This window comes from Plasmodium fragile (genome assembly GCF_000956335.1).
Source record: "Plasmodium fragile strain nilgiri unplaced genomic scaffold supercont1.29, whole genome shotgun sequence".
Lineage (NCBI taxonomy): Eukaryota > Apicomplexa > Aconoidasida > Haemosporida > Plasmodiidae > Plasmodium > Plasmodium fragile.
Window position 1 is genome coordinate 208,946 of NW_012192609.1, and position 21,273 is coordinate 230,218.

The window sequence follows — 21,273 nt, forward strand, 5'->3', positions numbered from 1 at the left end:
ATTTTTTCCCCTCCCCGCTCTGTAGTTAAGTCTTAGAAGCGTGATTATTTGTATGACCGTTCTTCGCACATTGAAAAGTTGATCCTCCCAATAGCGATATTCTTCTTCTTTTCCTTTTGTGGGTAGCACACCAGCGAGAATTGCTCCTCCGTAAGTGATGGCATGCCCCAAATGGGTTTACAAAATTGGTCCAACATGTAGCATCTTCTTCCCTTTAATAAGCGCACGGCAAGGCAGCCACTCGGGGAATATGGACAAAAAAAAGAATCCCATTTTATCCCCTCATATTTATAATACGAACACGGGGACATAACCATAAAGTGTAGGTCTCCAACAATTATCATTTTGGTCACACTTAACACAATACCTACAACGTTATGCGAATGCTGAAGGCAAGTTTCCCTTCAATCCGATATGGCAGAAAAAAAGGCAGATCATTTCTGTATACATTTTTGTTTACTTGCCCTGTTGGCTAGCTCGAATTGGCGTATACCGTGTGGGATGTGAAGGTTTGCCCATTATGAGTTATAATTGTCAAAGGAAAGCAGTGTTAACATGGCAACATTTGGAGTCCCGCTCAATCTATGCCTTCCTCCTATACCTGTTCATGTAGGGGCAAAAATGTTGAGCAGTAAGCATTCATGTGATGAAGCACATCAGGAGTGCGCACGGCGTGCCGCAATTTTGTGATCAATGTTTTTCGCACCATCTGTTCGCTCCATTTTTGCCTTATTTTTATGCCATGTTTCTGCTATTTTTTTGTCAATTTTTTTCCATTTCCTATGCCATTTTTGTGCCGTTTTTGCGTCCCCTTCAAGCCACCTTCAACTGCAAAAAGTGGATAACTTTTTCCCACCCCTGTAAGTTCCCCATACAGGGGGAGTTTCCCGCAGCGTCAGCGTAGAGCCCTCGCGCGCAAGCGTAAACGTGGAAGTTTTAACTAGTAATCACCACGCGGAAGCCTAACTCGAAGTTACAACGTGCAGGCCTAAATATAGTAGCCGCTGCGTACAATTCTACCTCGTAGTTACAACGCGCCAGTACTATTGAGTCAATCGGAAATGCGCTTACCGCGTAGGCGTGTGATCCCTGATGCATATTTGTGCGTACCCATAAGGGACATGCCAAGAGACCACGCAACGCAGCAAGTACACTAACGCGCGCAAAGTCGACTTGTGTAGGGCGGTAGATCTGCGCATGAAAACGCAGGTGATGGGCCAAATGGAAAAAGCAGAAAAAGGAAGGAGGCCTTCTTCCCGTCCGAGTGACACTACTCATCAGCACAACCGAGGAGCAAGGCACTCTGTCCCGACGCATGACAAGCTTTAAATATGTGCAATGACGATCGATAAGCATGTGCCCACCACGCGTGACGCATCAAGCACCAGCCATCCTGCGTGACAAGTGAGAAGCAGCCCCCCTCCCCCAGCCCGCCTTATATCCGGAGTAACTACACAAAAAAAAAAAACACAGAATGGGGAGTGAACAACTCAACTTAAAAATGTTGATGAAGAAGTTCCTGATGGAGGAGAAGGAGTACATCAAACTGATAAATAAAGATCAAAAGGATATCATACTTTTCGAAAAGGAAAACTTTTATATACATGCAAATGTCCTCTGTGGAATTGAAAGCAGGAAAAAGGAAAAGTACAATGTAGGAGATATATACTTATTCCTGTGTCTACCCAAGAGTAACTACACCTTTTCATACATAAATTCTGTTGGGTATAAATATATAAGCATTCTTGAAAAAAGCAAAATTATTAAAATTATCGAAGACAATGAAGATAATGACGAAATTAAAGTAAATATTTTTGTGTATGATTTGAAGAAGATTTTGGATTTGCGCGACTATGTAGATGTAGAAGATAAGGACCAGGGCATACAGGTGGACCTCTTTCATTTGGACATCGTGGGGGATGTGGACAGGCATAGTGAAAAGGACCATGAAAAGGGCTATGTAAAGGGAAGTAGTGCACAAGGTGCTTCAATCGGGGAGAAACAGAACGATGGAAAGGGTGAAACATTTATCCCTGGCCACCGGACGAGGAAGCGAGAAGGGGGGGAATTGCAAGAAGGGGAAGGTGCCCAAACTGGGGTTCATACAATGCCCTCATATCACGAAAAAGGCGGCAGTGATCTCGACAAAGGCACCACCAACCAGGTTGCAAAGGAAAATTTCGTGTCCTTTGATAGCGTAAGAACAGTATGTGACACCCAAAAAATGGACAACTCGCTAATCCTGTATGTGACAAAGGGGATCCCGGAAAGTAGACATATCCTCAGCGAAATACATCCGTGCGAGAGAATGGGGGATTATAACTTCCTGCAGAGGGATATCCCCATCCAAGTGTACGACCCGTTAATCTATTTCAATTGTAATGAAGTTAACGCCCTGGAGGAATTTGCAAACGATTCGAGCAGCAATTATGACTTCTTCAGAGTGGAGGTTACCGACCCAGATAATGCGAAATACCATGTGGGAGGGAATTCCCCTATCGAAAATGCCCAAACTGGGGAAGAAGTTGCAATAAAGGAAGACATACAAGTGGGTAAACTCCCTGATGGGAAGAATAAAATAAACAATAATCAAAGTTGTGAAAAGGATGAGGAAAATAAAAGTAACGACTATGAAGGCACCCCTGAAAGCAGCCTGCAAAACATGATGAAACATTACTTCGGAAAAGACAATTTTTTTAAACACGTTTTTCTCCAAAATTTGAATTTATATTCTGTTTTAAAAAATACTTATTTTGCAAACACACAACATGAAGCGCAAATTGATCAGTGCGTAAAATTAATTGTCCAAAAGTTCCACAGGGATTACATAAAATTTATGGAGAATGACCAACATATGGCTTTGTCCAATTGTAACGATTTTTTGAGAAGGTACTCCAAGCATAACTATACAGATATTTATCAGAAGGGAGATTTGTACAAAAATTTTGCAGACTATGACATGCTGGACCTCGATTTGAGTATTAATGATTACAATGAACAGGGAAAACATTCGACCAATCAGGTTCACCACCAATCCAATGTGCATTGCCAAAATGGTTATTCAGTGGATGTGAAGGATGAGAAATTTTTGGTTGGCCAATTTATCCCCCTAGAAATTGTTCAAAATTTCAATGATCACGATAAGATAATTTTCTTTCACGATTTGCTGGCTCAGTATGTGAAAGCTGTAGGTGACAAACAATGCTACAATGCAAATAGGGCACTGATCAACTTTGTGCATAATTTTATTAATGACTTTTCCCTTAAGGAGAATCTTTATTGGGGGATGAATGCCGAGCCAGGTTCCCCGCTACTCCCAGAGGAATTATTCTTATCTGATCCGGAAGGCTTCCCTTTATATTTGGTACAGGAGGAGGCGGTCACGACAGGTGGAGATGCCATTCCAATGCACGGAAAAGACGACCAGAAAAAAAAATTCCTGTTCACAGAAAACAACTGCGCAGTAGTAAGAAGCAAGCTTGATAGGAAAAACATCTCGAAGATAAAATTATCAGATGAGCAGGTAACAGCGAATGAAGAAATGACAACGTCGGTACTCCTTAAAGAAGTTAACATGCAAGACGCGTATGATCAGATAGGAAAAAACGCCAGTGACTTCAGTCGCATATATAATATGTTCGAACGAGAGCTTTTAAGTAAAAGTAATATAAAAAATGTATACATAAATGGAATCAAGAAAAATATTATCATCGATGATGGTCATATGAAAACGAGGGTGGAAAAAAAATCGTTAAAACTTATCGACGAAATACACTTAACGTATAAGAAGAGACCCATTATATTGATAGAAAAAGAGAGCAGCAACCACATAATTAACAGGAACAATGTGGAATCCTTTTTTTTGCATAACTGCTTGGACAACTCTGGCTCCAATCGGAAAGGGACTCATGTCACAGGTGATGGGGATGACGGCGCAAAGCGGCCTTACAATTCCATACCCATCATTTACAAAATGTTTAACAAAAAAAAAAGCATAAAATTTTCCTTCATCGAAAATGATCAAATTTCTAAATTGACCGAAACGGACTGGAAGTGTGTCATTGCAGTTATCATAAAATCTAAGGAGTCGCTAAAAAACATTTTAAATGAATACCCATTCGAAATTCCTACTGCGCTCTTCCAGCCATTCAAATCATTTTTTTTTATGTACAATGATGTTATAATACCGTCCGATTTGTTGACAGGTGGCAATGTCGATATCATCAGACTCAGTCGGGACAAGAGGAAGGAGGATTACCTCGCCGTTAATAAATTTTGGACCAACATTGAAAAATTCATTTTGCAAAGACGGGACAAGTCTTGCTACACGCGGAAAAGGAAGTTATAGCCCCGCGTGGCACTTGCCCTGTAAACGTGTATACATATGTATACCCCATGTGTGTACCTATTGTGTTACTATAGCTACACACCACCCGTGAGGGGGGCGATGGCTATTCTCCCTCCGTGCCTCTACGCACTCGTCACTGCTGGCACATCGGTCGCCGTTTTTTTTTTTTTTCATTCCGTCCGTCGAAACTTTGCTTTGTTTATTTTTGCCATTGGCCTTTTATTTTTTCTTTATTGCACTTTTTTTTTTTTTTTTTTTTTTCTTTGCTCAATAGAGCATATAACCTTGGTGACCTTTTTTTAAATACCAAATGGGTGAAGCTACATTTTTTGAATGTATTATTATGCGTGCGACAGTTGACGTATAATAATATACATGTGAATAATTACCTGAAACGGAGAAAAAAAAAAAAGAAAGAAAAGTATGCACTTGCTGCACATGCTAACGTATGAATTTTCCATTCGAAAAGCTATCGAATGCGATTTTTTTTTTTTTTTTTTTTTTTTGTTTATATTTCTCTCCCCGAATAAATACACAGATGTTTACATCACCAAAAGGATAATCCGAACCATGATATGCTAACTAACATTAACCTCAAATTAATTCCACCTTTATATATTCTCGTTTTTATGCGATGACTAACTACACGTTTTCTTTCCAGCCTACGAGAGCGTACGTGCAATCGTGCACATCGCTCCATGTGTAACTCAAGCTAAGATCCGTATTTTGCCGTATCACATTTTGATACCGTTTTGTCCGCCCATATATGTCAGTGTAAAGCCATATTTCCCAAGGTACTGTTTCCCTAGGGCCGATGTAGCGCAATTCATAGCAGCCACATATAGAAATACGCTTGTACGTTTTATACATATATGTATGAACTCGCGACACGATATTGTAGAGGGACAATGCCACATAGAAAGATAAATGAAACTCGCCCCACATGTCCCAATTTTATAATGTAGTACATATTCTTGAATTTCATGTCAACACCAAGCCTATTTTGCACAGATTCTACATCCGTGTGTGACGTCCTTCGAAACAACCTTCTTTTTAAATCTGCAAGTATAGCAAAATGAGGTAATGAGAAAAAAGGATAGAAGTGCGCGTATAATTTTTGCACAAATCCATATGCAGTAGATCCCTCCCTTGAAAGGGTCTTCTGCTACTGTAGATGAATCATGTTGGGAAAAGAACCCAACAAAAGAGGGAAAACGGATACAGCACCTTATAGCGCGCAAATTAATTGTAAAGCCTGGAAATGAAAGAGAATTTTTTTTCTTCTTTTCCTTCTTCCGAATGACACCCTACACACACACAGAACCAACATTATAAAAGCCTATGGCATTCTGTTATGTAGAGTCTTGTACGGTGGAACAAAAACCCTTTTAGGTGATAATTCAAAAATTGAGTTTTTATTTTTAAAGGCATCTTATGGAAACAAACATTGGACTCCGCCAAAAGGTACCCTTCGCAGGGTTTTCTCGACATAGTAGAGGGACACACACCTTTACGCCTTTGCGACCCCTGCTACTATACCTCTGGGAAATACTTATACCCCATATGGCCCGCGTAATGACCCTGGTCCATATCACATGTCTCCTTCCCAAATACGCAGGACTCCACGAAAGTAACGAGGATGGGTTAGAAACTGCCCTGAGAGAAACGCTGGAGGAAACTGGACTGGATAAGGACAAGTACAAGTTACTAGATTATCAAAAGGTGTGTTACACACGTTGGTTAGGGAACACTATGACCACGTTGTCGCGTGCATAGTGCAGTTGTCCCACTTGGTCCTTTTTTGCTTCCCTTGTTTAGACTTTAACATATACGGTTAATGATAATTTAAAGGAGACTACCTATTATCTGGCGCTTCTGCTGAACAACGAGGAACGAATCACTTTATCAGATGAACACACGGATTATAAGTAAGGCGCCCAGAAATCGAGGGGATGGTGGCGGAGCCAAGGTGGTTAATTGAATGGGCTTCCTAGCGCGTCTATAGGATCGCCATTCCATTGCTTTTTTTTTTTTTTTTTTTTTTTGTCCACTTCTCTGGTCAACAGGTGGATCCACAGCAATGAGTCGGTCAAGTATTCCCTCCCCGAGTCTCTAACCAATTTGCTCATAAACGCAGAGAACTTTTTGAAGAACAACGGAGACATGATTATATCGTCGTAATTTTGGAAGTCACGTCACGTGTGACTGCATAGGTGTTGCATGCTCCGACTGGGTTTGATTTTTTTATAGGAACATGGGTAACACTCAAAGGTGCCCATAACCCCGCGCTGTATTTAGCCAACTGAGCACAATTTGGACGTGACCTCGCCTGTGGACTGAGAATTTTGCTTGCATATTATAGCAGTGCGATGCTCTCTTGTGGATAGTAAAAAAAAAAAACATAATATGCTAGTAGGCAAAATAAATTTGCTTCAGTAGGCTACTCGCTAAATTGGCACATTTTGTTTGCGCACAATGTATCTAAGGTGCATGTGTGTACCATTTTGACAACGAAGCGGTTGTTTTAATTTTTCACACTTGTTTAAAGAATGGCAAAACTTGGGGAAGTGCTGGGTTACATTTTTTTTTTTTTTTTCACGCTTCATGCATTTTACAGTGAGCGTAGAAATCCTTGTAGGCGTGTTCGACGGAACTTTATATCATTTGCCCGTCTCTATTTGTCACTTCGTCGTTTGCCACTTGGCTATTTATCGTGTCCCCTTTTGTCACTTCCCGTTGATCTCTGCCCCTCGCCCATGCGTCCCCATTTGGTGAAAAAACAACCGAACAAACATGTGGTAAAAACTGTCCCATAGTTTCTTTAAAATGAATAACTGTGCAATGCTGATTGCGATTTCAAAGAATGACACTTCCTGGCCATCGATCAGGATTTAGCCACAACGAGTTGCACAAAAAGATAATGCTCCATGCGAATCACAAAGAAATATTGTTCCATTTTGCAGTGGAAATTTTTTTTTGTTTTTTTTTTTCCATCATACAATCCGCCGTGCTTTATCACATTTATATGAGGATGCAGACCCTACTAGGAAATGTGTGCCTCCGTCGGCATTGTGCAACCCCCACCTGGTATGAAATTTTCTTCCTTTTTAAATAACAGCACATTTGTAGGCACTACACGAATTTATTCGCTTCACCATGTACAAACATATATACACAAGAAGCAATTTCTTTCCTTTTATTTTATTTTTTTTTTTCCAGCTGGATAGCTAGCTACAAAAGTGTAAGATCTATTAGACTAAACCAGTTCATTACCAAATAGCCATAAAGTGGTCACTGTCGCTTCGTTATTTTTTTTTTTTTTATCCGAACATATTGCTACCTTATTATGGAAGGTGTAAGCAACATTTTAAGCATAGCGGGGAGTGACAGTTGTGGTGGAGCGGGCATGCAGGCAGATATAAAAACTGCAATGGGGTTAGGATGCCACTGTTGTACCGCATTCGTCGTTTTAACAGCCCAGAACACCAAGGAGGTTAAAAGAATTGTAAAAATTGAGGAAAGCTTCATTGTAGAGCAGTTGGATAGTATTTTTGCAGATGTGACTATCGACGTGGTTAAGCTAGGAGTTTTATATTCAAAGAAAATTATTTCATTGGTTCGTGAATACATAATAGATATGAACAAAAAGAGAGGCAAAAAACTGCTAGTAGTTTTCGACCCGGTGTTTGTATCAAGTTCTGGGTGCCTCCTAGTGGAAAATCTGGAATACATAAAATGTGCTCTTGATTTAATATGTCCCATAAGCTGTATCATTACGCCTAACTTTTACGAGTGTAAGGTCATTCTCGAGGCACTAAACTGCCAAATCGATTTATCCAAGGTGAATATAACTGAACTGTGCAAACTGATGACGGACAAGCTGGACATAAGTGCCTGTTTGTTTAAGAGTTGCAACGTGGGTGAAAATTGCGCAGAGGAGAATGAGGTGTACGCAGTCGACCATTTGTGTATCAGGAGGGTTGGATATACACCTGAAGGGGAAGTACTACAGAGGGATGCGGGAGAGCTGGGACTATCCCAACCAGGGGGAGTAACCTACTTATATGACGTGTACAAACTAAGGTCTAAGAGGAAGCCAGGCCTAGACATACACGGAACGGGCTGTACCTTATCCACAGCCATAGCGTGCTACTTGGCAAAAAAGCATAACATTTTGCAATCGTGCATAGAGGCGAAAAAGTATATTTACAACTGCATCAGATATGCCTACCAGTTTGGAAGTAAAAGTCCGGGGTTGAACCATTTGAAGGCATCTCAAGAGTTGCCAACTTTTACGGACCTCGACGTTATACCCATTGTTCAAGATTCCCCTTAGTGCGGTTGCTCTGGTGGAGTCCGGAGCATAATTTTTTATGTAGCGTCTATTATACCTCTTTTTTTTTGTTGTTTGTTTCGGAACATGGACAGATTTTCCGTTTTTGCTAACCATGCAAATGTGTATATATGTGTGTACATATATCTGCACAAATAGGTGCACATGTACCATTTGTGTTTTCTTTTTTTCGTCCCACTTCTCACGGCATAATTTCCCCACGTGCAATATTTTGTACACACTGTAGTCCCCCTTATGGGCCTTTTTACTTTTTTTTTTTTTTCCCTCTCCATTCGTGGCACAAGAATTGTATTTATGTAACCTTTGTGCAGGGTGAGCTGAACTCTTGCCCGCCCAAAATAGGGGGGCATTTCACTTCCCATTAAAGTTTCATCGTGGATGCGGTCCTGCGTGGTATGATATTTTGTCAAGGAGGATGGTTAGATATCCGCTTAAACGTTGTGCACACCGTTCTGTTTGTTCCCCCTCGTGTGTGCATATAAATCCCACTTTGTCATGTCGCACCACGCCCATCACTTTTGTTCTTATAAAAAAGGCTGGAACAAAAGTAGCCAACGGATACACTTAACCCCACATATGCCGCTTTACACGGCGGGAAAAAAGCAGCCTCATTAAACAAATACACATATGGCAAATGGAACTCGGCGAAGTCTTCAAAATGACAATGTTGCCTAAGCAACATGCTTAGCCACATCAAAGTAAAAAGATTTTACAAGCGTACAAAAGGGAAAGAGGTACAAAAAAAAAAAAAAAATTCCTAGCGGGACTTAGCCTTTCATTTTTCAGCTGAAATAAAATCTGAGCAGTAGGCTCAAACCAAACGCAAAAAAATAAAAGCCCAAAAGTGACGGTATTGAAAAGTTGGAAAACCAGCAAGTTGCTAAAAGGAGCGAACATTTCTTAATAGCTGCCCTAACCCAATTTTTCACTTCTGTAAACACAGGCAAGCATTATCCGCGTAGGGCTTCTTACCATTGGATCACATTGGGAAAAGTTGTCCCCCCGAGAGTTGTGAGCAGTTTGTGTAGTTATCCACGCAGCTGCTTTTCCCAGTATAATTACCTACGCATAGTTACCCCCACCCTGGAACTGCGTAGAGAAAAATACACAATGCAAGGGATTTATCTAAAGAAGCGACTGCACACCAATGTGCAGGGAAAGCTGTACAGCAGCCTCACCCCTGGGCTTTTGAAAGGAGGAAAAAGGGAACTTCCCCATGCCACACAGAGAGCCCATGTAAGCAGTACAGACTTATCAAAACTGACCCAAAAGAACACATACAACACATACAAAAATAGGGTTTTCAATCCAGGGATGTACAATAATATTCCCCCAAATTATATGAACATGCAAATGAACACTAATGAAAATAACGTCAGTGCCACGCCAAGCGGTGTGAATTATAATTACGAAAATCAGCCAAACAGATATTACTCCTTGAAGTACAACTATGGTGTAAATGCCGAAGGTGTGGACAACAACCCTGCTGCAGCCGCCGCTTCCGCTGCGGCCGCTACCGCCAACACGACGTACCAATACTTTAGCATTTTTGGCAACACAGCCATGTGCCTAATAAAACCAATATATCCGGACTACATCGTTAATAAAAACAAAGTGACAATCTTTGGAAAGGGGGGGTTTCAATTTGTCTTCATGAAAAAACACAGCAATTCGAATAAGTACGACAAAAATAATAAAATGAGCATAATCCTCAAAATCAATAGTTTGGCCCATTTGCTCTCTGTGACGGACGCAGAGCAGATAAAGACGCCCATATGTGTCAAGGGCAGCAACAGCAACTGCCTAATTATCGATAAGCACAAGGAGAAGAAGGACCACATAGTTATACGATACAAATATCAGCCGTCTGCCAATGCGGATGGTAACTTGGGCGAAATGAATAACCTCGACATGGAAATTAACCAAAGTCCTCAGATAAACAATTTGAATGACGACAAAAAAAACAATTTTGAGGAACTTCATGTCAGCTCTCCTTTTTCTGAATTTTTGCTTTTCCAGAAGGCAGCAAATTTGTTGCTTCCGCAGTTGCTTGGCTGGGCCAGGCACCAGTGAGTGTGTGTATATGTATGTCGGTAGTGGTGGGTAGTAACTTTGAAAAGGGAAATCGGACCCACTGGGAACATATCACCGTGCACACTTCATTCTTACAAATGGAACACACACATTAACGAAACTCGTGTAGTGCTGTTTCTGCAGGGCGCGTTGTGCGCAAGAGGAATATGATGATAGAAACCACACTTTTTGCTCGCGTGCCAAAAGGTGAAATGCAAGGTGACTCTTTGTTCTTGCCTTTTAACTGTCCTTCATTTTTTATGTTGCAAAGTTTGCGCGAATGCACACGTGTTTTCATATGTTTACATTTCTGTGTAAACTTTTTTACATGTGTAAGATTACCTGTTTGTGCATTCCGTATCTCATAATGGCGGCCGACGTAAAAGGTTGCTTTTGTTAAACCAATTTAACTATGACGCTGTTTTTAAAAGTTATTGTAAATAAAAAAAAAAAAAAATGTGCAAAGGGAAAGACAAAAAAAAAAAAAAGAAAAATGATATACGTGGGGACAAAGGGGGGCATACAAAACTACTTTGCGGTCCTAAATGACAACTGACCCCTGGTTGCTACAAATGTTGGGCCATCTTGTGGATTGTGTTCCTTGCGGTTGTCGTTTTGAGAAAGTGGGTGAGGAGCGACATTGCCTTTCATGTATCTCCTTGCACCGCTCCATCACTTTCTCTCCTTCTCCTTTTCCGAAGTCATCTTGGCTTCCTTCCTGCACATGTGGTGTAACTTGTCCACGTCGATTTCTTTGGACGGAAGGAAAACATACCTCACGACGGAGCCCCGCACAAAGCAGGACTTGATCGATAGCTGAAGCGAAGGGAGGGGAAGCGATGCAGCAATGAGGTGCTGAAGTGACCAAGCAGTGTAGTGAGTACCGCACAAAAAAAGGTGCACCCTTAGGACACCCACTCGCTGCCTCATGTGGCAATTGCATTAGGCAGACGAAACGTCTCCCCAGTGTTACTCACCAAGTGAGGATACTTCTCCGGGTGGTTCACAGTTACATTAGTCAATTTGATATTCAGATATTGGTCTACCGAATGCAATACTCCAGAAATTTGCAAGTCATTTTTGAGTTCGACCGTTACGTGGTGGTTTTTCTCTGCCAGTTGTTGAAAAAAGGTAAAAAAAAGCTGCGAATCAGGGGAGGGACAGGCGAAAATATGTACTCACATATCTACAGGTATGCATTGCTACGTGGCGCATCGGGTGTGTAGCCACCATTTCGCGCCGCCCCCCAAAGCAGGCTCATTTTCACAGTAGCGGGGGTGCGCAGCATGTACGTGTTATCAAGGCATCGCGCAGCAATATCTGGCGCAGTGTTATCCCATTTTTTGCACTTTACCATTTTTTACTTCTTTCACGAGTACGACAAAAAGGATCGAACCTACTTTACTTGACAACTGCGCAAGAGGGCAGCCAATTACAGAAATAAATTAACCTAAGGGAGTAGAATTTAGCTGTGTCGATTTTGTTACCTCCTATCAGAGTGTATGGCTCTTAAATGGTTAGCTAGCTGTTTTAAATTTTGTTGTTATCGCATGGGTGCTATCTTAGCATAGCTCCTCTGCATGACTGGCGAATGCTAAATGGAGAGGAAACAAAATAAATTTTAAGTGAAACTTCAGTTGTAAGTTTTGTCGGAAGTTTCATGGAAGCTGAAATTCAACTCACACTGTGCATATGAAATACGTGCCTCCATAGCGACCCTTGTTAGAGGGGCTTTTATAAAAAAATAAAAAAAATTCAGCGTCACATTTCGCAGCCCCAAAATGAAACACTGCAAGGTTATATTCTGCACAAAGAAATGTTGCAAAGTGAACCGACGGCATGGCATATGCTTGGATGGAGCGCGAAATAGAGAGTTTAAAAAAAAAAAAACGTTTGCTTACACGAATGCGTGAACCGTGTGAGCAGAACAAAAGGTTGAGCAAACGCAGCGGCTACGAATTGGCGGCCCACAAGCGCTACCTATAACCGCTACCTATCAGCCGGTATCCCCACCATATACAGAACTGCGAATGCAACACCCCAGTGGTGCTCTGCGAATTTGTTCTCGCAGGCACGCCCAAATAAGTTCAATCCATGAAGCCTATGTATATGGAACGGCGTATCACGAAGGCTGCTCCATCATTCATTTAATCGGTTCTTCCATTTTTTTTTAAGTGGGCAATTCCTCTTTTGCAGAAATGTGCATATAAAAATGCTAAGCGGTTGAAGAGGCGTGGCAGATTTTTTCCGCGTCTCGTATGTCTACGAACAACTTCCGCCCATTTTGTCCCAGCCGTGTTAAGTTCCCCTTCCTACATGTGTACTTTCATTACAACATTCCTGTCATTACCCATATGGAAAAAAAGTGCGCTTGATTTGGCACAGAAATAATTGTTGAAATGAGTACATACATGTATGCATAGTGGTGTATCTATATATATGGGTGCCCATTTCGATCGAAGTGAGGTTATCATTTGTGCTGGTTTTGACAGGGAGGTTGTTTATACGCTCACACATATACACACACGGTCTTGTACATACATCTAAGCACACCATGCACTCTCGCTGCGCCTGTGCGCTACCCGCGATAGCAAGTAGTTTGCCTCGAAGGAGACAGTCTCTCCGTGTGACTCCGCCGTGGGGGTGTTTATATAAATGCATAACACACGCAAAATATAGTCCACTGGCGAAACGGTTATCTCAACGCGTAGCTTCGTCTCCCATTAATCAAGCAATCAAAGTTAAGAAGACACCACACCAAAAAAGGGGAAAACTAAAACAGCACAGATGAGTTTAACATAGCTGTAACGTCGAGACGAATTTATCGCTTCCCCTCCTTCCACCTTGAGAACCACAAAATGCAGGACGACAGAGAAGTCGACAAGGAGAGTGAACAGGGGAACAAGAATGAAAAGGAAAGAGAAAAATTTAGCGATATCGATTTGAAGGTGGAGGCGTATGCAGAAGGGGACTACAGATTACTCAGATATCTACCAGATGGATCTTGCGTTTTCGAACAAATACCAGATGAAGAAAATAAAAATATGAAAAATCTACAACAGTATGCACAAATGTTCTGTTCTGCAATGGAAAAAACGATCCAGATTAAAAGTAATAACGAAAATTTGAAAAATGATAAAGAGTGGACACAAGGAGAGGAGTACAGAGTGATGGTCGAGGAGGATTTAAAAGAATTGATGGTTTTGTTTGATCTAATGTTAGGTACACTGAATTATGATAAGGGTACAAAGTATTTAACCTTAAATAAGTGTAACTATGTGAGGGATATAAAGGCTAACAAGCAGGACATATGCATCGCCGTTACAACCAGGAAAGAACTGCTACAGGGGTTGCGAAAATTGTGTGAAGAAACAAGAAAGCAGATTAACTCCATAAACGGCATTGTTGCACAGAAATATTTTTTACATTTCATCAACCAACTCATTCAATACTGGAAAGTATTAAATAAAAAATATTCCGAAATAGATTATTTACAACTTGATAATAATTTCCCCTATGTTACGGAGGTTTCTGTTGAGTATTTTTTTTTGCCTTCTTGTTTTTGGAACTTTTCTTCCAACCCTATATTTCTTTCCTGGCCACCCTACCCCTCCTTTTCTCCTTTCAAATCACAGTATGCACATATCACTTTTTCGTTAGGTGGGTTGGAAAAGGACATAAAGGAGGGAATACATAACCAGACTATACGTTGCGCTATTGATGACTTTCTATTTAAATATAAACCCACCAAAAGACAGGGAAGAACACACCAAATGGTTCCTCCTCTTAGTAAAAAATACAAAATTAATGACCCAACAGAGGGTCTACAATATAGAAACAGTAGCTACATACCTAATGGAGGTATACTGTATGCGGATCACACACTCATTCATGATGCAAATAAAACAAATGAACAGAGTCCCACTTCTTACTATCCAAATGTGAAGGAGGAAGAAATAATAATATTTAACATGCTCGACAAGATGAGCGTCATTTCAGTCGAGTTCGAAGGAATAGCTGCGCACTTGATCGAAAATAAATACGCCATCCAATTTGACTTGTATCCATTAAACATACAGCTGAAGAATAAATTAAACACACACACAAAGGAAAATCCCGCATGGGGAGGAAACACTTTTCCAGAAAGAATAATTCCAGAAAATATATTTTTTGAACAAGCCAAAAAGATACACGAGAAATTGACAACTGCCCAGTGGGTACTTATAGATAAATCTATTTTCTATATCCTCGCCGAACAAGCAAATAATTTGAAAGACAGAAATAATAACCTAACCCTCAACCTTTCCAGCATGACGGGGAACAGGAACAAAATTAAAATTCACTGCACAGAAATAAACCACAAGTGTCTAGAGTTCCTCATAAGCGACGTTCTGATTCCCTCTATTGGGAATAAATCCATTCCTGTAGATTTTTGCTTCGCCGTGATGTATGAGCCAACTGAGGGGGTTCACAGCAAAGTGTCGGACAGAAGTGCTAACGGGGATGTCAACAGGGGTGCAAACGGGGACGCTGGTGACGGTGCTCATGGGTATCATTTCCCTCGCTGCGCCCAAGTTAATGGTGGCGGACAGAACGGCGAAATCGCGTTGGACTACGAACTCGTGCAGTTATTTCTCCACTTATCCCTCGCGAAGATAAGGGATTTGTTTATTTGCTCATGGAAGTACTTCTCCTTCGAAATGCCTTACTACTCTGCAGACATGCATCCACTCATTTACCAAAATGTTTTCCCCGACCCGCGCTCCGAGAGCTTAATCAGCAGTTTCTTCTCATGGTTTATTGCGTCCATGGAGAAGTATTTGCGCACGAGTGAGAGCACGCCGGTTGGGTCAAGCAGCTGGTATTTTGGCAGCGGCTGATTGACTAAGCTGTTCCTGTCGGACAAACTTGCGTCATCCAAGTTTTCAAAATTACAAGTTTTTTTTTTTTTTTTTAAAAACATGTTTTACTTTAATTAAAGCCACAATTCATTCTTGTGCTTGCGCCATTTTTTTTTGCGAATGTACACTTGCACACACCGCAAACACTTTTGTTTTAATTACGTATAAAAAAAAAGTACAACGGTAGGAATGCAGACTTATATGTGCATGTAGGTGTACAAGTGGGCCTACAAGCGCTAACCTTTCAGAGGGGGGGGCACACAAACACAAAAACACACACACATAAACACATCGGGTGGGAAAATTAATTAACAGGTACTATAGGGGTGAAAAACAATTTTAAAACAAAAATTTTGAAGAAAAAGTACCTGGGCGGCAGAAAATATGCGCAGCTGCATTGTGCACAACATGTCCTGTGTCCCCCAGGAGAGGAGGCGTGGGGCAAATATAACAGGTGTGTACATATTTAGAAACACATTCAACGCGTTTAAAAAAAAAGGCAAATATGGGAAACGGACAGGGGCTTAAAAAATTAAAGGTGTATTCTTTTGCCATTTCAATCAATTGTCTACTAATATATGTATATATTTTTGTTCTATGTTTTTCACATTCGGCAGAACTGCAATAGGCTCATCAGCAAACGTGCCTTTGTGCAATTTGAGAAGCTTCACTCTGTTTAATGCACACCATCCAGGAAAGGGGCTATCTGTGCTGTTCTTACGAATAAGATAGGCAATCACTTTTGTCCCTGCGCTAGCATCCTACCTTCCCTTCATTAGCGTGATGGTATCGTTTCGCTATCCGTTTGGAGGCTCCCCCGTGCTTTTTCATCACCTAGTATTTCCTTCCAACATGGTAACTGGGGAAGGGGGTCCATTCCAGCGTAATCAAAATTGAGTAATGCAAAGTGCGCGGTACAAGCGGGCGCCACAAATTGAAAAGGTGAAAAAATTTAAAAAGGAAAACATAACTGTTACAATGCACAGGGGAAAAAAGAGAAAAGTGCCAACTAGACATCTTGAAATAACTTCCCATCTGTTAGGTTCTCCTTTACATAATATTTTCCCAACGAAAAAAAAAAAAAAAAAGGGAACACCACATCTCACTGTGCTAGTCCGTAAGAGGTTAATAAAAAGGGGTTTGTTATCTCCTATTACATTATCCACAATTCTTTACCCCCCTTCTGTTCCTTCTTGTAATGTCGGAACATGCTGTCCCCTCACTTGTGCTGCCCATATGCCCCTTCGAAAAGGTAAAAGGGTAGCCCATCTCAGCTGCACACAAATCAACACAACGCATGGGTTCGTACAAAAAAATTCACAGGTATCTCCGCTGATGTCATAGGGCTTCCATTTTACCAAACAGAAAACTACAGCCCAGGTCTTCCCAACTCAGTATAATTTTAAAATAAGGGCGGTTATGTTGTCCTGCAAAAAGGAGAAAAATGAAAATGTACCCATTTCAGAGACCTAGGTCATACACATTAATTAAACACATGCAATGCCAACCGTGCTATGATTCACCCACATGCAGTGTCAAACATTGGCTTATTCAAAGTACCTGGCTTCCGCAGGCATACGCAGTTTTTATGATTTCACTGCAGGCCTTGTCCGGGTCGTGCTGGTAGGTTTGCAAAATCTGGGCCACGTCCTGCAAAGGTATGAATAAAAAGAGCGGGGGACATGTGTGCAGTAATATTTGTAAGTATACGTTGATCTAGTCTGAATGAACCCTTTCATAAAATTATTGTAAAAACGCGTAGGGGGATAGTAGAGACTGGACAATCCATTTAGACGTACCTTATTGGACAGGGTGTCCCACACTCCATCACAAGCTAGAACAACAAACAGATAATTCATCTCGTCCGCGGAGAAATAAAATGGTTCACCTTCTTTGAAATAATCTTCTTTCACCTTAGCGTTTATCGTCAAGTCGGAACATTCAACACTTGCCTTTTCCGAGTCCTCATAATATGTATCTGCGGGACACAGCTCTCTGCAGGTAACATCCGGCAGGGCTGACACTACATTGTTTTCTTTGAAGTCTTTGTCTCCTATGGCTCTGGAAACTGCAGTTACGTCACAGCGGGGAAGTGCAAATGTGAAGGGGAGAAGGGAACATGGTGAAAACGGGAAGAAATACATACATATATATATATATATATATATATATATATATATATATATATATATAAATTTAAAACCGACATGCACAATTTTCTGTGTCACATTTTTCTTCCGAGTTCATTTCATCCGTAGTACCTGCAAGGTAAACTTCCTCCTTCATTGGCAAGCGCTCCAGCAAATTGGAATGGTCCGAAGTGGTCTACACGAAAGTGTGCATGCGCATGTGCATTGTATGATACTCAAATAGGCAAGTACATTCGCGCGTCCGGCTTTCTCGACATGCGTTTCCTATACGCACATCACTACATAGACGAGGCTTATTGCGTTTCATATTTGCGGTTACCTTCTTCGCGTTAGCCTTAACCCTGAACACGTTCTGCATGCAGATGACTTCGCCTCCCATTTTTTTTATCCGCTCCCTTTCCTTGGGTTCATGGGGTTTATGGTCCTGCGACAACATTTCCGGTTTCTGCAAGGGGGACACGCGATGGGCGTAAAAGAAACGAATGGCATGTGTAAATGCAAATAAACACAAAAAATATATATGTACATACGTATTTGTATACACATCTGTACATGCGTATGGGCGGGTTGCTCTCATGCTGCCATGGCGTCCGCGGCTTCTGCGTCACGTACCAAGGTATCGTTTACGTTGACGATGCCTATTGCCCGGCAGTCCCCAAGGTTGGCAATAAACATTTTGTTCTTTAGTACAATGAGGGCAATGACCGTGCAGCCATGATTGGGGAATTTGGAAATTTTAAGGAACTGTTCATCTGTTCTTAAGAAAGCGAGTTTTATACAATTGATGATTTCTTCATCTGTGAGATCTTCTAAAAATACAAGTTTTTTTTGGTTACTTATGCTAGTACTGGTGCTGGTTATTTTTGCCTCATCCTCCGTTATGGAGTTACGGTTGCATTGGTCCTTTTCTTCTCCCGAGCGTCCATCAGAATCGGCGCTTACCTTTCCCTCGTTACGCTTCTTGTTGTCATCTTCGCTTACTCTCTGTGATGGATTGTCTTCACTCTCTGTAATATCGCTGCTGTCTATTCTTCTTTTCTTAGTTTTTGAAATTTCGTCATTTACCATCGCGCGTTTGTCCTTGCTTCTACCTTCTTCCTTTTCGCTCTCTTGTGTGTTGCTCAGTGATGGCGAGTCTTTCTTGTCATCCCCTGTGGAAGAGTCCTGGCGGGAGATTTCTGTGGAGCTCGTATCATCACGATTTTTATTTTCATCCTTTTGGCTTCCGTCCCGGCTGTGTCTTTTGGCAGCTGTGCCCTGAACCTCCCTTTTATGTGTACCTCCTTTATCCGCGCAATTTTGACCATCAGCGGGATCCTGTTTTTTATCCTTTTTGGCAGACGAGGAGCCAAGTTTAAATTCATCCTGTCTGACATTGTCTTGATTATAAAAGTAGTAAATAATATTTTTCACAATGTGGGTCATACAATATTCGCAAGCCTTTATACCTCGGTGCCCATCAATTACGGAAAAGCAATAAAATGGATTTCTTTTGTATAAAAATAAAGTTTTGTAATCATAAGGATCTATGTACTTGGTCATATCGTTAATGACTGTGTACCGATCTTCCTGTTTTTTTCTCCTTCCTTGCATAGTTTTTGTGAAACTACTTAATTTTATGCTTTTTATTTTATTTTTTTTAAAAAAAAAGCTAGATACAAAATCGGTGTTATCAAATGTAGTTACATATAAAAAAAAGTACTTTTCATTAAACGGCGTCAAATTGTTGTTTTTGTCATAAAAAAAATAATTCTCTACATATGTATTGTAGTAAAGGAAAGTTTTCCTGTTCATTAGCCATTCGTACGTGTACATTTCCCACACCCCGACTTTAATAATGTAACTGATGATGTCATTAATGTTATTGTAATCCTTTACGTTTTTCTGCGTGTCTTCTTTGTTCTCGTCCGCATTATCCTGCTTGGGGCCACCTGGGCAGGGGCTCCTCTGCTCGGTTTTCTGCGGACCCGTTTGGGTTTCTTTCGGTGTGTTATTCTGTTCACTCGCCAGGGCTACCTTTGGTTCACCACCCTGCGCGGCCTTTTGGGCTGCCTTTTCCTCCGATCCCTCGTTGGGATTCATCATGGGCGAAAGAAATGTGTCGTTCGCACAAAGTTGGGTATACGTTTATATATACGCTCGTGTGATACTACGTTAGTATGTATTATACACGCCAGAATCTACCTACTGTGCGTGTAACAAAAAAAAAAGGGGAATATCGTATGACTGCAGAGCGCCTACAGTTTCGCGTTCACATAGAGGCAATCCTATGTATACAGGAATAAACATGCATGCGTATCATATACAGTTATATGTGCAGAAACCTACGGTGTGCTTACATATATTTACAGTGGCACAGTTCTCTACATTATACTAATTCGCTCTTGTGTTTTTAAGTACACATTCAAAACAGCATGCATGGGTGAATATTTTTATGAAAAAAAAAAAATAAAAAAAATAAAAGAAATTGTTCTCTCATATCTGTCAAGAATAATGACGAAACTTGCAATCTACGCAACAACAACCACGTTATCTTTTTCATTGCATATAACATTGCTGCTTCAACACATACATACATGTGCCTATATGAATTGATTGCACTTTTGGCGCGACTTGTTTAAGCGTACATATGCATAAACGTGTAGCAATGCGTACATGTACGCATAGGTGCCTATAAACACACATGCGCATGGCAGCAGAATGAAAAAATTTTACGTTATATCAAGGTACGAAAAAAAAAAAAAAAAAAAAATTACAACATGGTAAAATAGGAAATGGGTGTTCAGCTCAACTGGTCGGTTTAAAAGGAAGTCTCAAAGTAAAATTAAAAAAGGGATAGCGGAAAATATAAGGATTTACAAAAATGAAGGGGCGTGACGCATTGACCACGTATTGCCATCAACTTCACAAAATGTGAAAGGTAGCTCTCTACTCTGCTGGTGGAAATGTTCCTTGCAACGGAACTTGCAAAGCGGTTGTGCGGTGAACGGGTGAAGATGGTATACCACACCTTTGGAGGAACGAAAAGGGAAAAAAGTGACCTACACAGAGGGAAACAGCGTGGAGGGAAGAGGGTCCTTTTCTCTGTTGGCTGGTCAACCTCAGGAGGCACACAAAACAGACCCTCAGACAAGAGCCACTTTGTTCCTCCTTCGCGATATGAGATTTCCCCAATATACATAGCGACGTACCATATTGCCACGTCCCCCGCCCCATTTTTGTCTTCTGCTGGCAAGGTAAACGAATTTGGGGTGACTACCTACATAGGAAATTTACCAACCCGTGGGAATTCTTTTTTGTTGTTTTTTTTTTGTTTTTTGGCGCTATCTTTTAAAGAATAAAAAAAAAAAAAAAGCAGTTGGGACATTAGTTAATTGCGATTTTTTCTTTACAATTCGATACAGCAGGAATTTAACATTTGGAAAAAAAAAAAAAAAAAAAAAAAAA

General features: G+C 40.9%; 7 protein-coding genes across 7 annotated transcripts; 5 read left to right on the forward strand and 2 right to left on the reverse strand.

The window, feature by feature from the left end:
* Positions 1 to 1,474: 1,474 nt before the first annotated feature.
* Positions 1,475 to 4,348, forward strand: AK88_02837 (uncharacterized protein; the record flags this gene model as incomplete). The annotated part of the gene is made up of 1 exon (XM_012480460.1): positions 1,475 to 4,348. The coding sequence occupies one exon, from the start codon at positions 1,475 to 1,477 to the stop codon at positions 4,346 to 4,348; it is 2,874 nt and encodes a 957-aa protein (XP_012335883.1).
* A 1,075-nt stretch (positions 4,349 to 5,423) lies between these two features.
* AK88_02838 (uncharacterized protein) lies at positions 5,424 to 6,529 on the forward strand (the record flags this gene model as incomplete). Its single annotated transcript, XM_012480461.1, has 5 exons — positions 5,424 to 5,428; positions 5,670 to 5,812; positions 5,967 to 6,070; positions 6,167 to 6,276; positions 6,415 to 6,529. The coding sequence occupies 5 exons, from the start codon at positions 5,424 to 5,426 to the stop codon at positions 6,527 to 6,529; spliced, it is 477 nt and encodes a 158-aa protein (XP_012335884.1).
* A 1,165-nt stretch (positions 6,530 to 7,694) lies between these two features.
* On the forward strand, positions 7,695 to 8,684 carry AK88_02839 (phosphomethylpyrimidine kinase; the record flags this gene model as incomplete). Its single annotated transcript, XM_012480462.1, has 1 exon — positions 7,695 to 8,684. One exon carries the CDS (start codon positions 7,695 to 7,697, stop codon positions 8,682 to 8,684), a length of 990 nt encoding a protein of 329 aa, XP_012335885.1.
* A 1,128-nt stretch (positions 8,685 to 9,812) lies between these two features.
* AK88_02840 (uncharacterized protein) lies at positions 9,813 to 10,775 on the forward strand (the record flags this gene model as incomplete). The annotated part of the gene is made up of 1 exon (XM_012480463.1): positions 9,813 to 10,775. One exon carries the CDS (start codon positions 9,813 to 9,815, stop codon positions 10,773 to 10,775), a length of 963 nt encoding a protein of 320 aa, XP_012335886.1.
* Positions 10,776 to 11,447: 672 nt separating this feature from the next.
* Positions 11,448 to 12,132, reverse strand: AK88_02841 (uncharacterized protein; the record flags this gene model as incomplete). Its single annotated transcript, XM_012480464.1, has 3 exons — positions 11,448 to 11,591; positions 11,753 to 11,917; positions 12,043 to 12,132. 3 exons carry the CDS (start codon positions 12,130 to 12,132, stop codon positions 11,448 to 11,450), a joined length of 399 nt encoding a protein of 132 aa, XP_012335887.1.
* Positions 12,133 to 13,633: 1,501 nt separating this feature from the next.
* On the forward strand, positions 13,634 to 15,655 carry AK88_02842 (uncharacterized protein; the record flags this gene model as incomplete). Its single annotated transcript, XM_012480465.1, has 1 exon — positions 13,634 to 15,655. The coding sequence occupies one exon, from the start codon at positions 13,634 to 13,636 to the stop codon at positions 15,653 to 15,655; it is 2,022 nt and encodes a 673-aa protein (XP_012335888.1).
* Positions 15,656 to 17,067: 1,412 nt separating this feature from the next.
* AK88_02843 (uncharacterized protein) lies at positions 17,068 to 19,911 on the reverse strand (the record flags this gene model as incomplete). The annotated part of the gene is made up of 6 exons (XM_012480466.1): positions 17,068 to 17,103; positions 17,237 to 17,326; positions 17,476 to 17,744; positions 17,938 to 18,001; positions 18,146 to 18,271; positions 18,439 to 19,911. The coding sequence occupies 6 exons, from the start codon at positions 19,909 to 19,911 to the stop codon at positions 17,068 to 17,070; spliced, it is 2,058 nt and encodes a 685-aa protein (XP_012335889.1).
* Between the last annotated feature and the right edge of the window lie 1,362 nt (positions 19,912 to 21,273).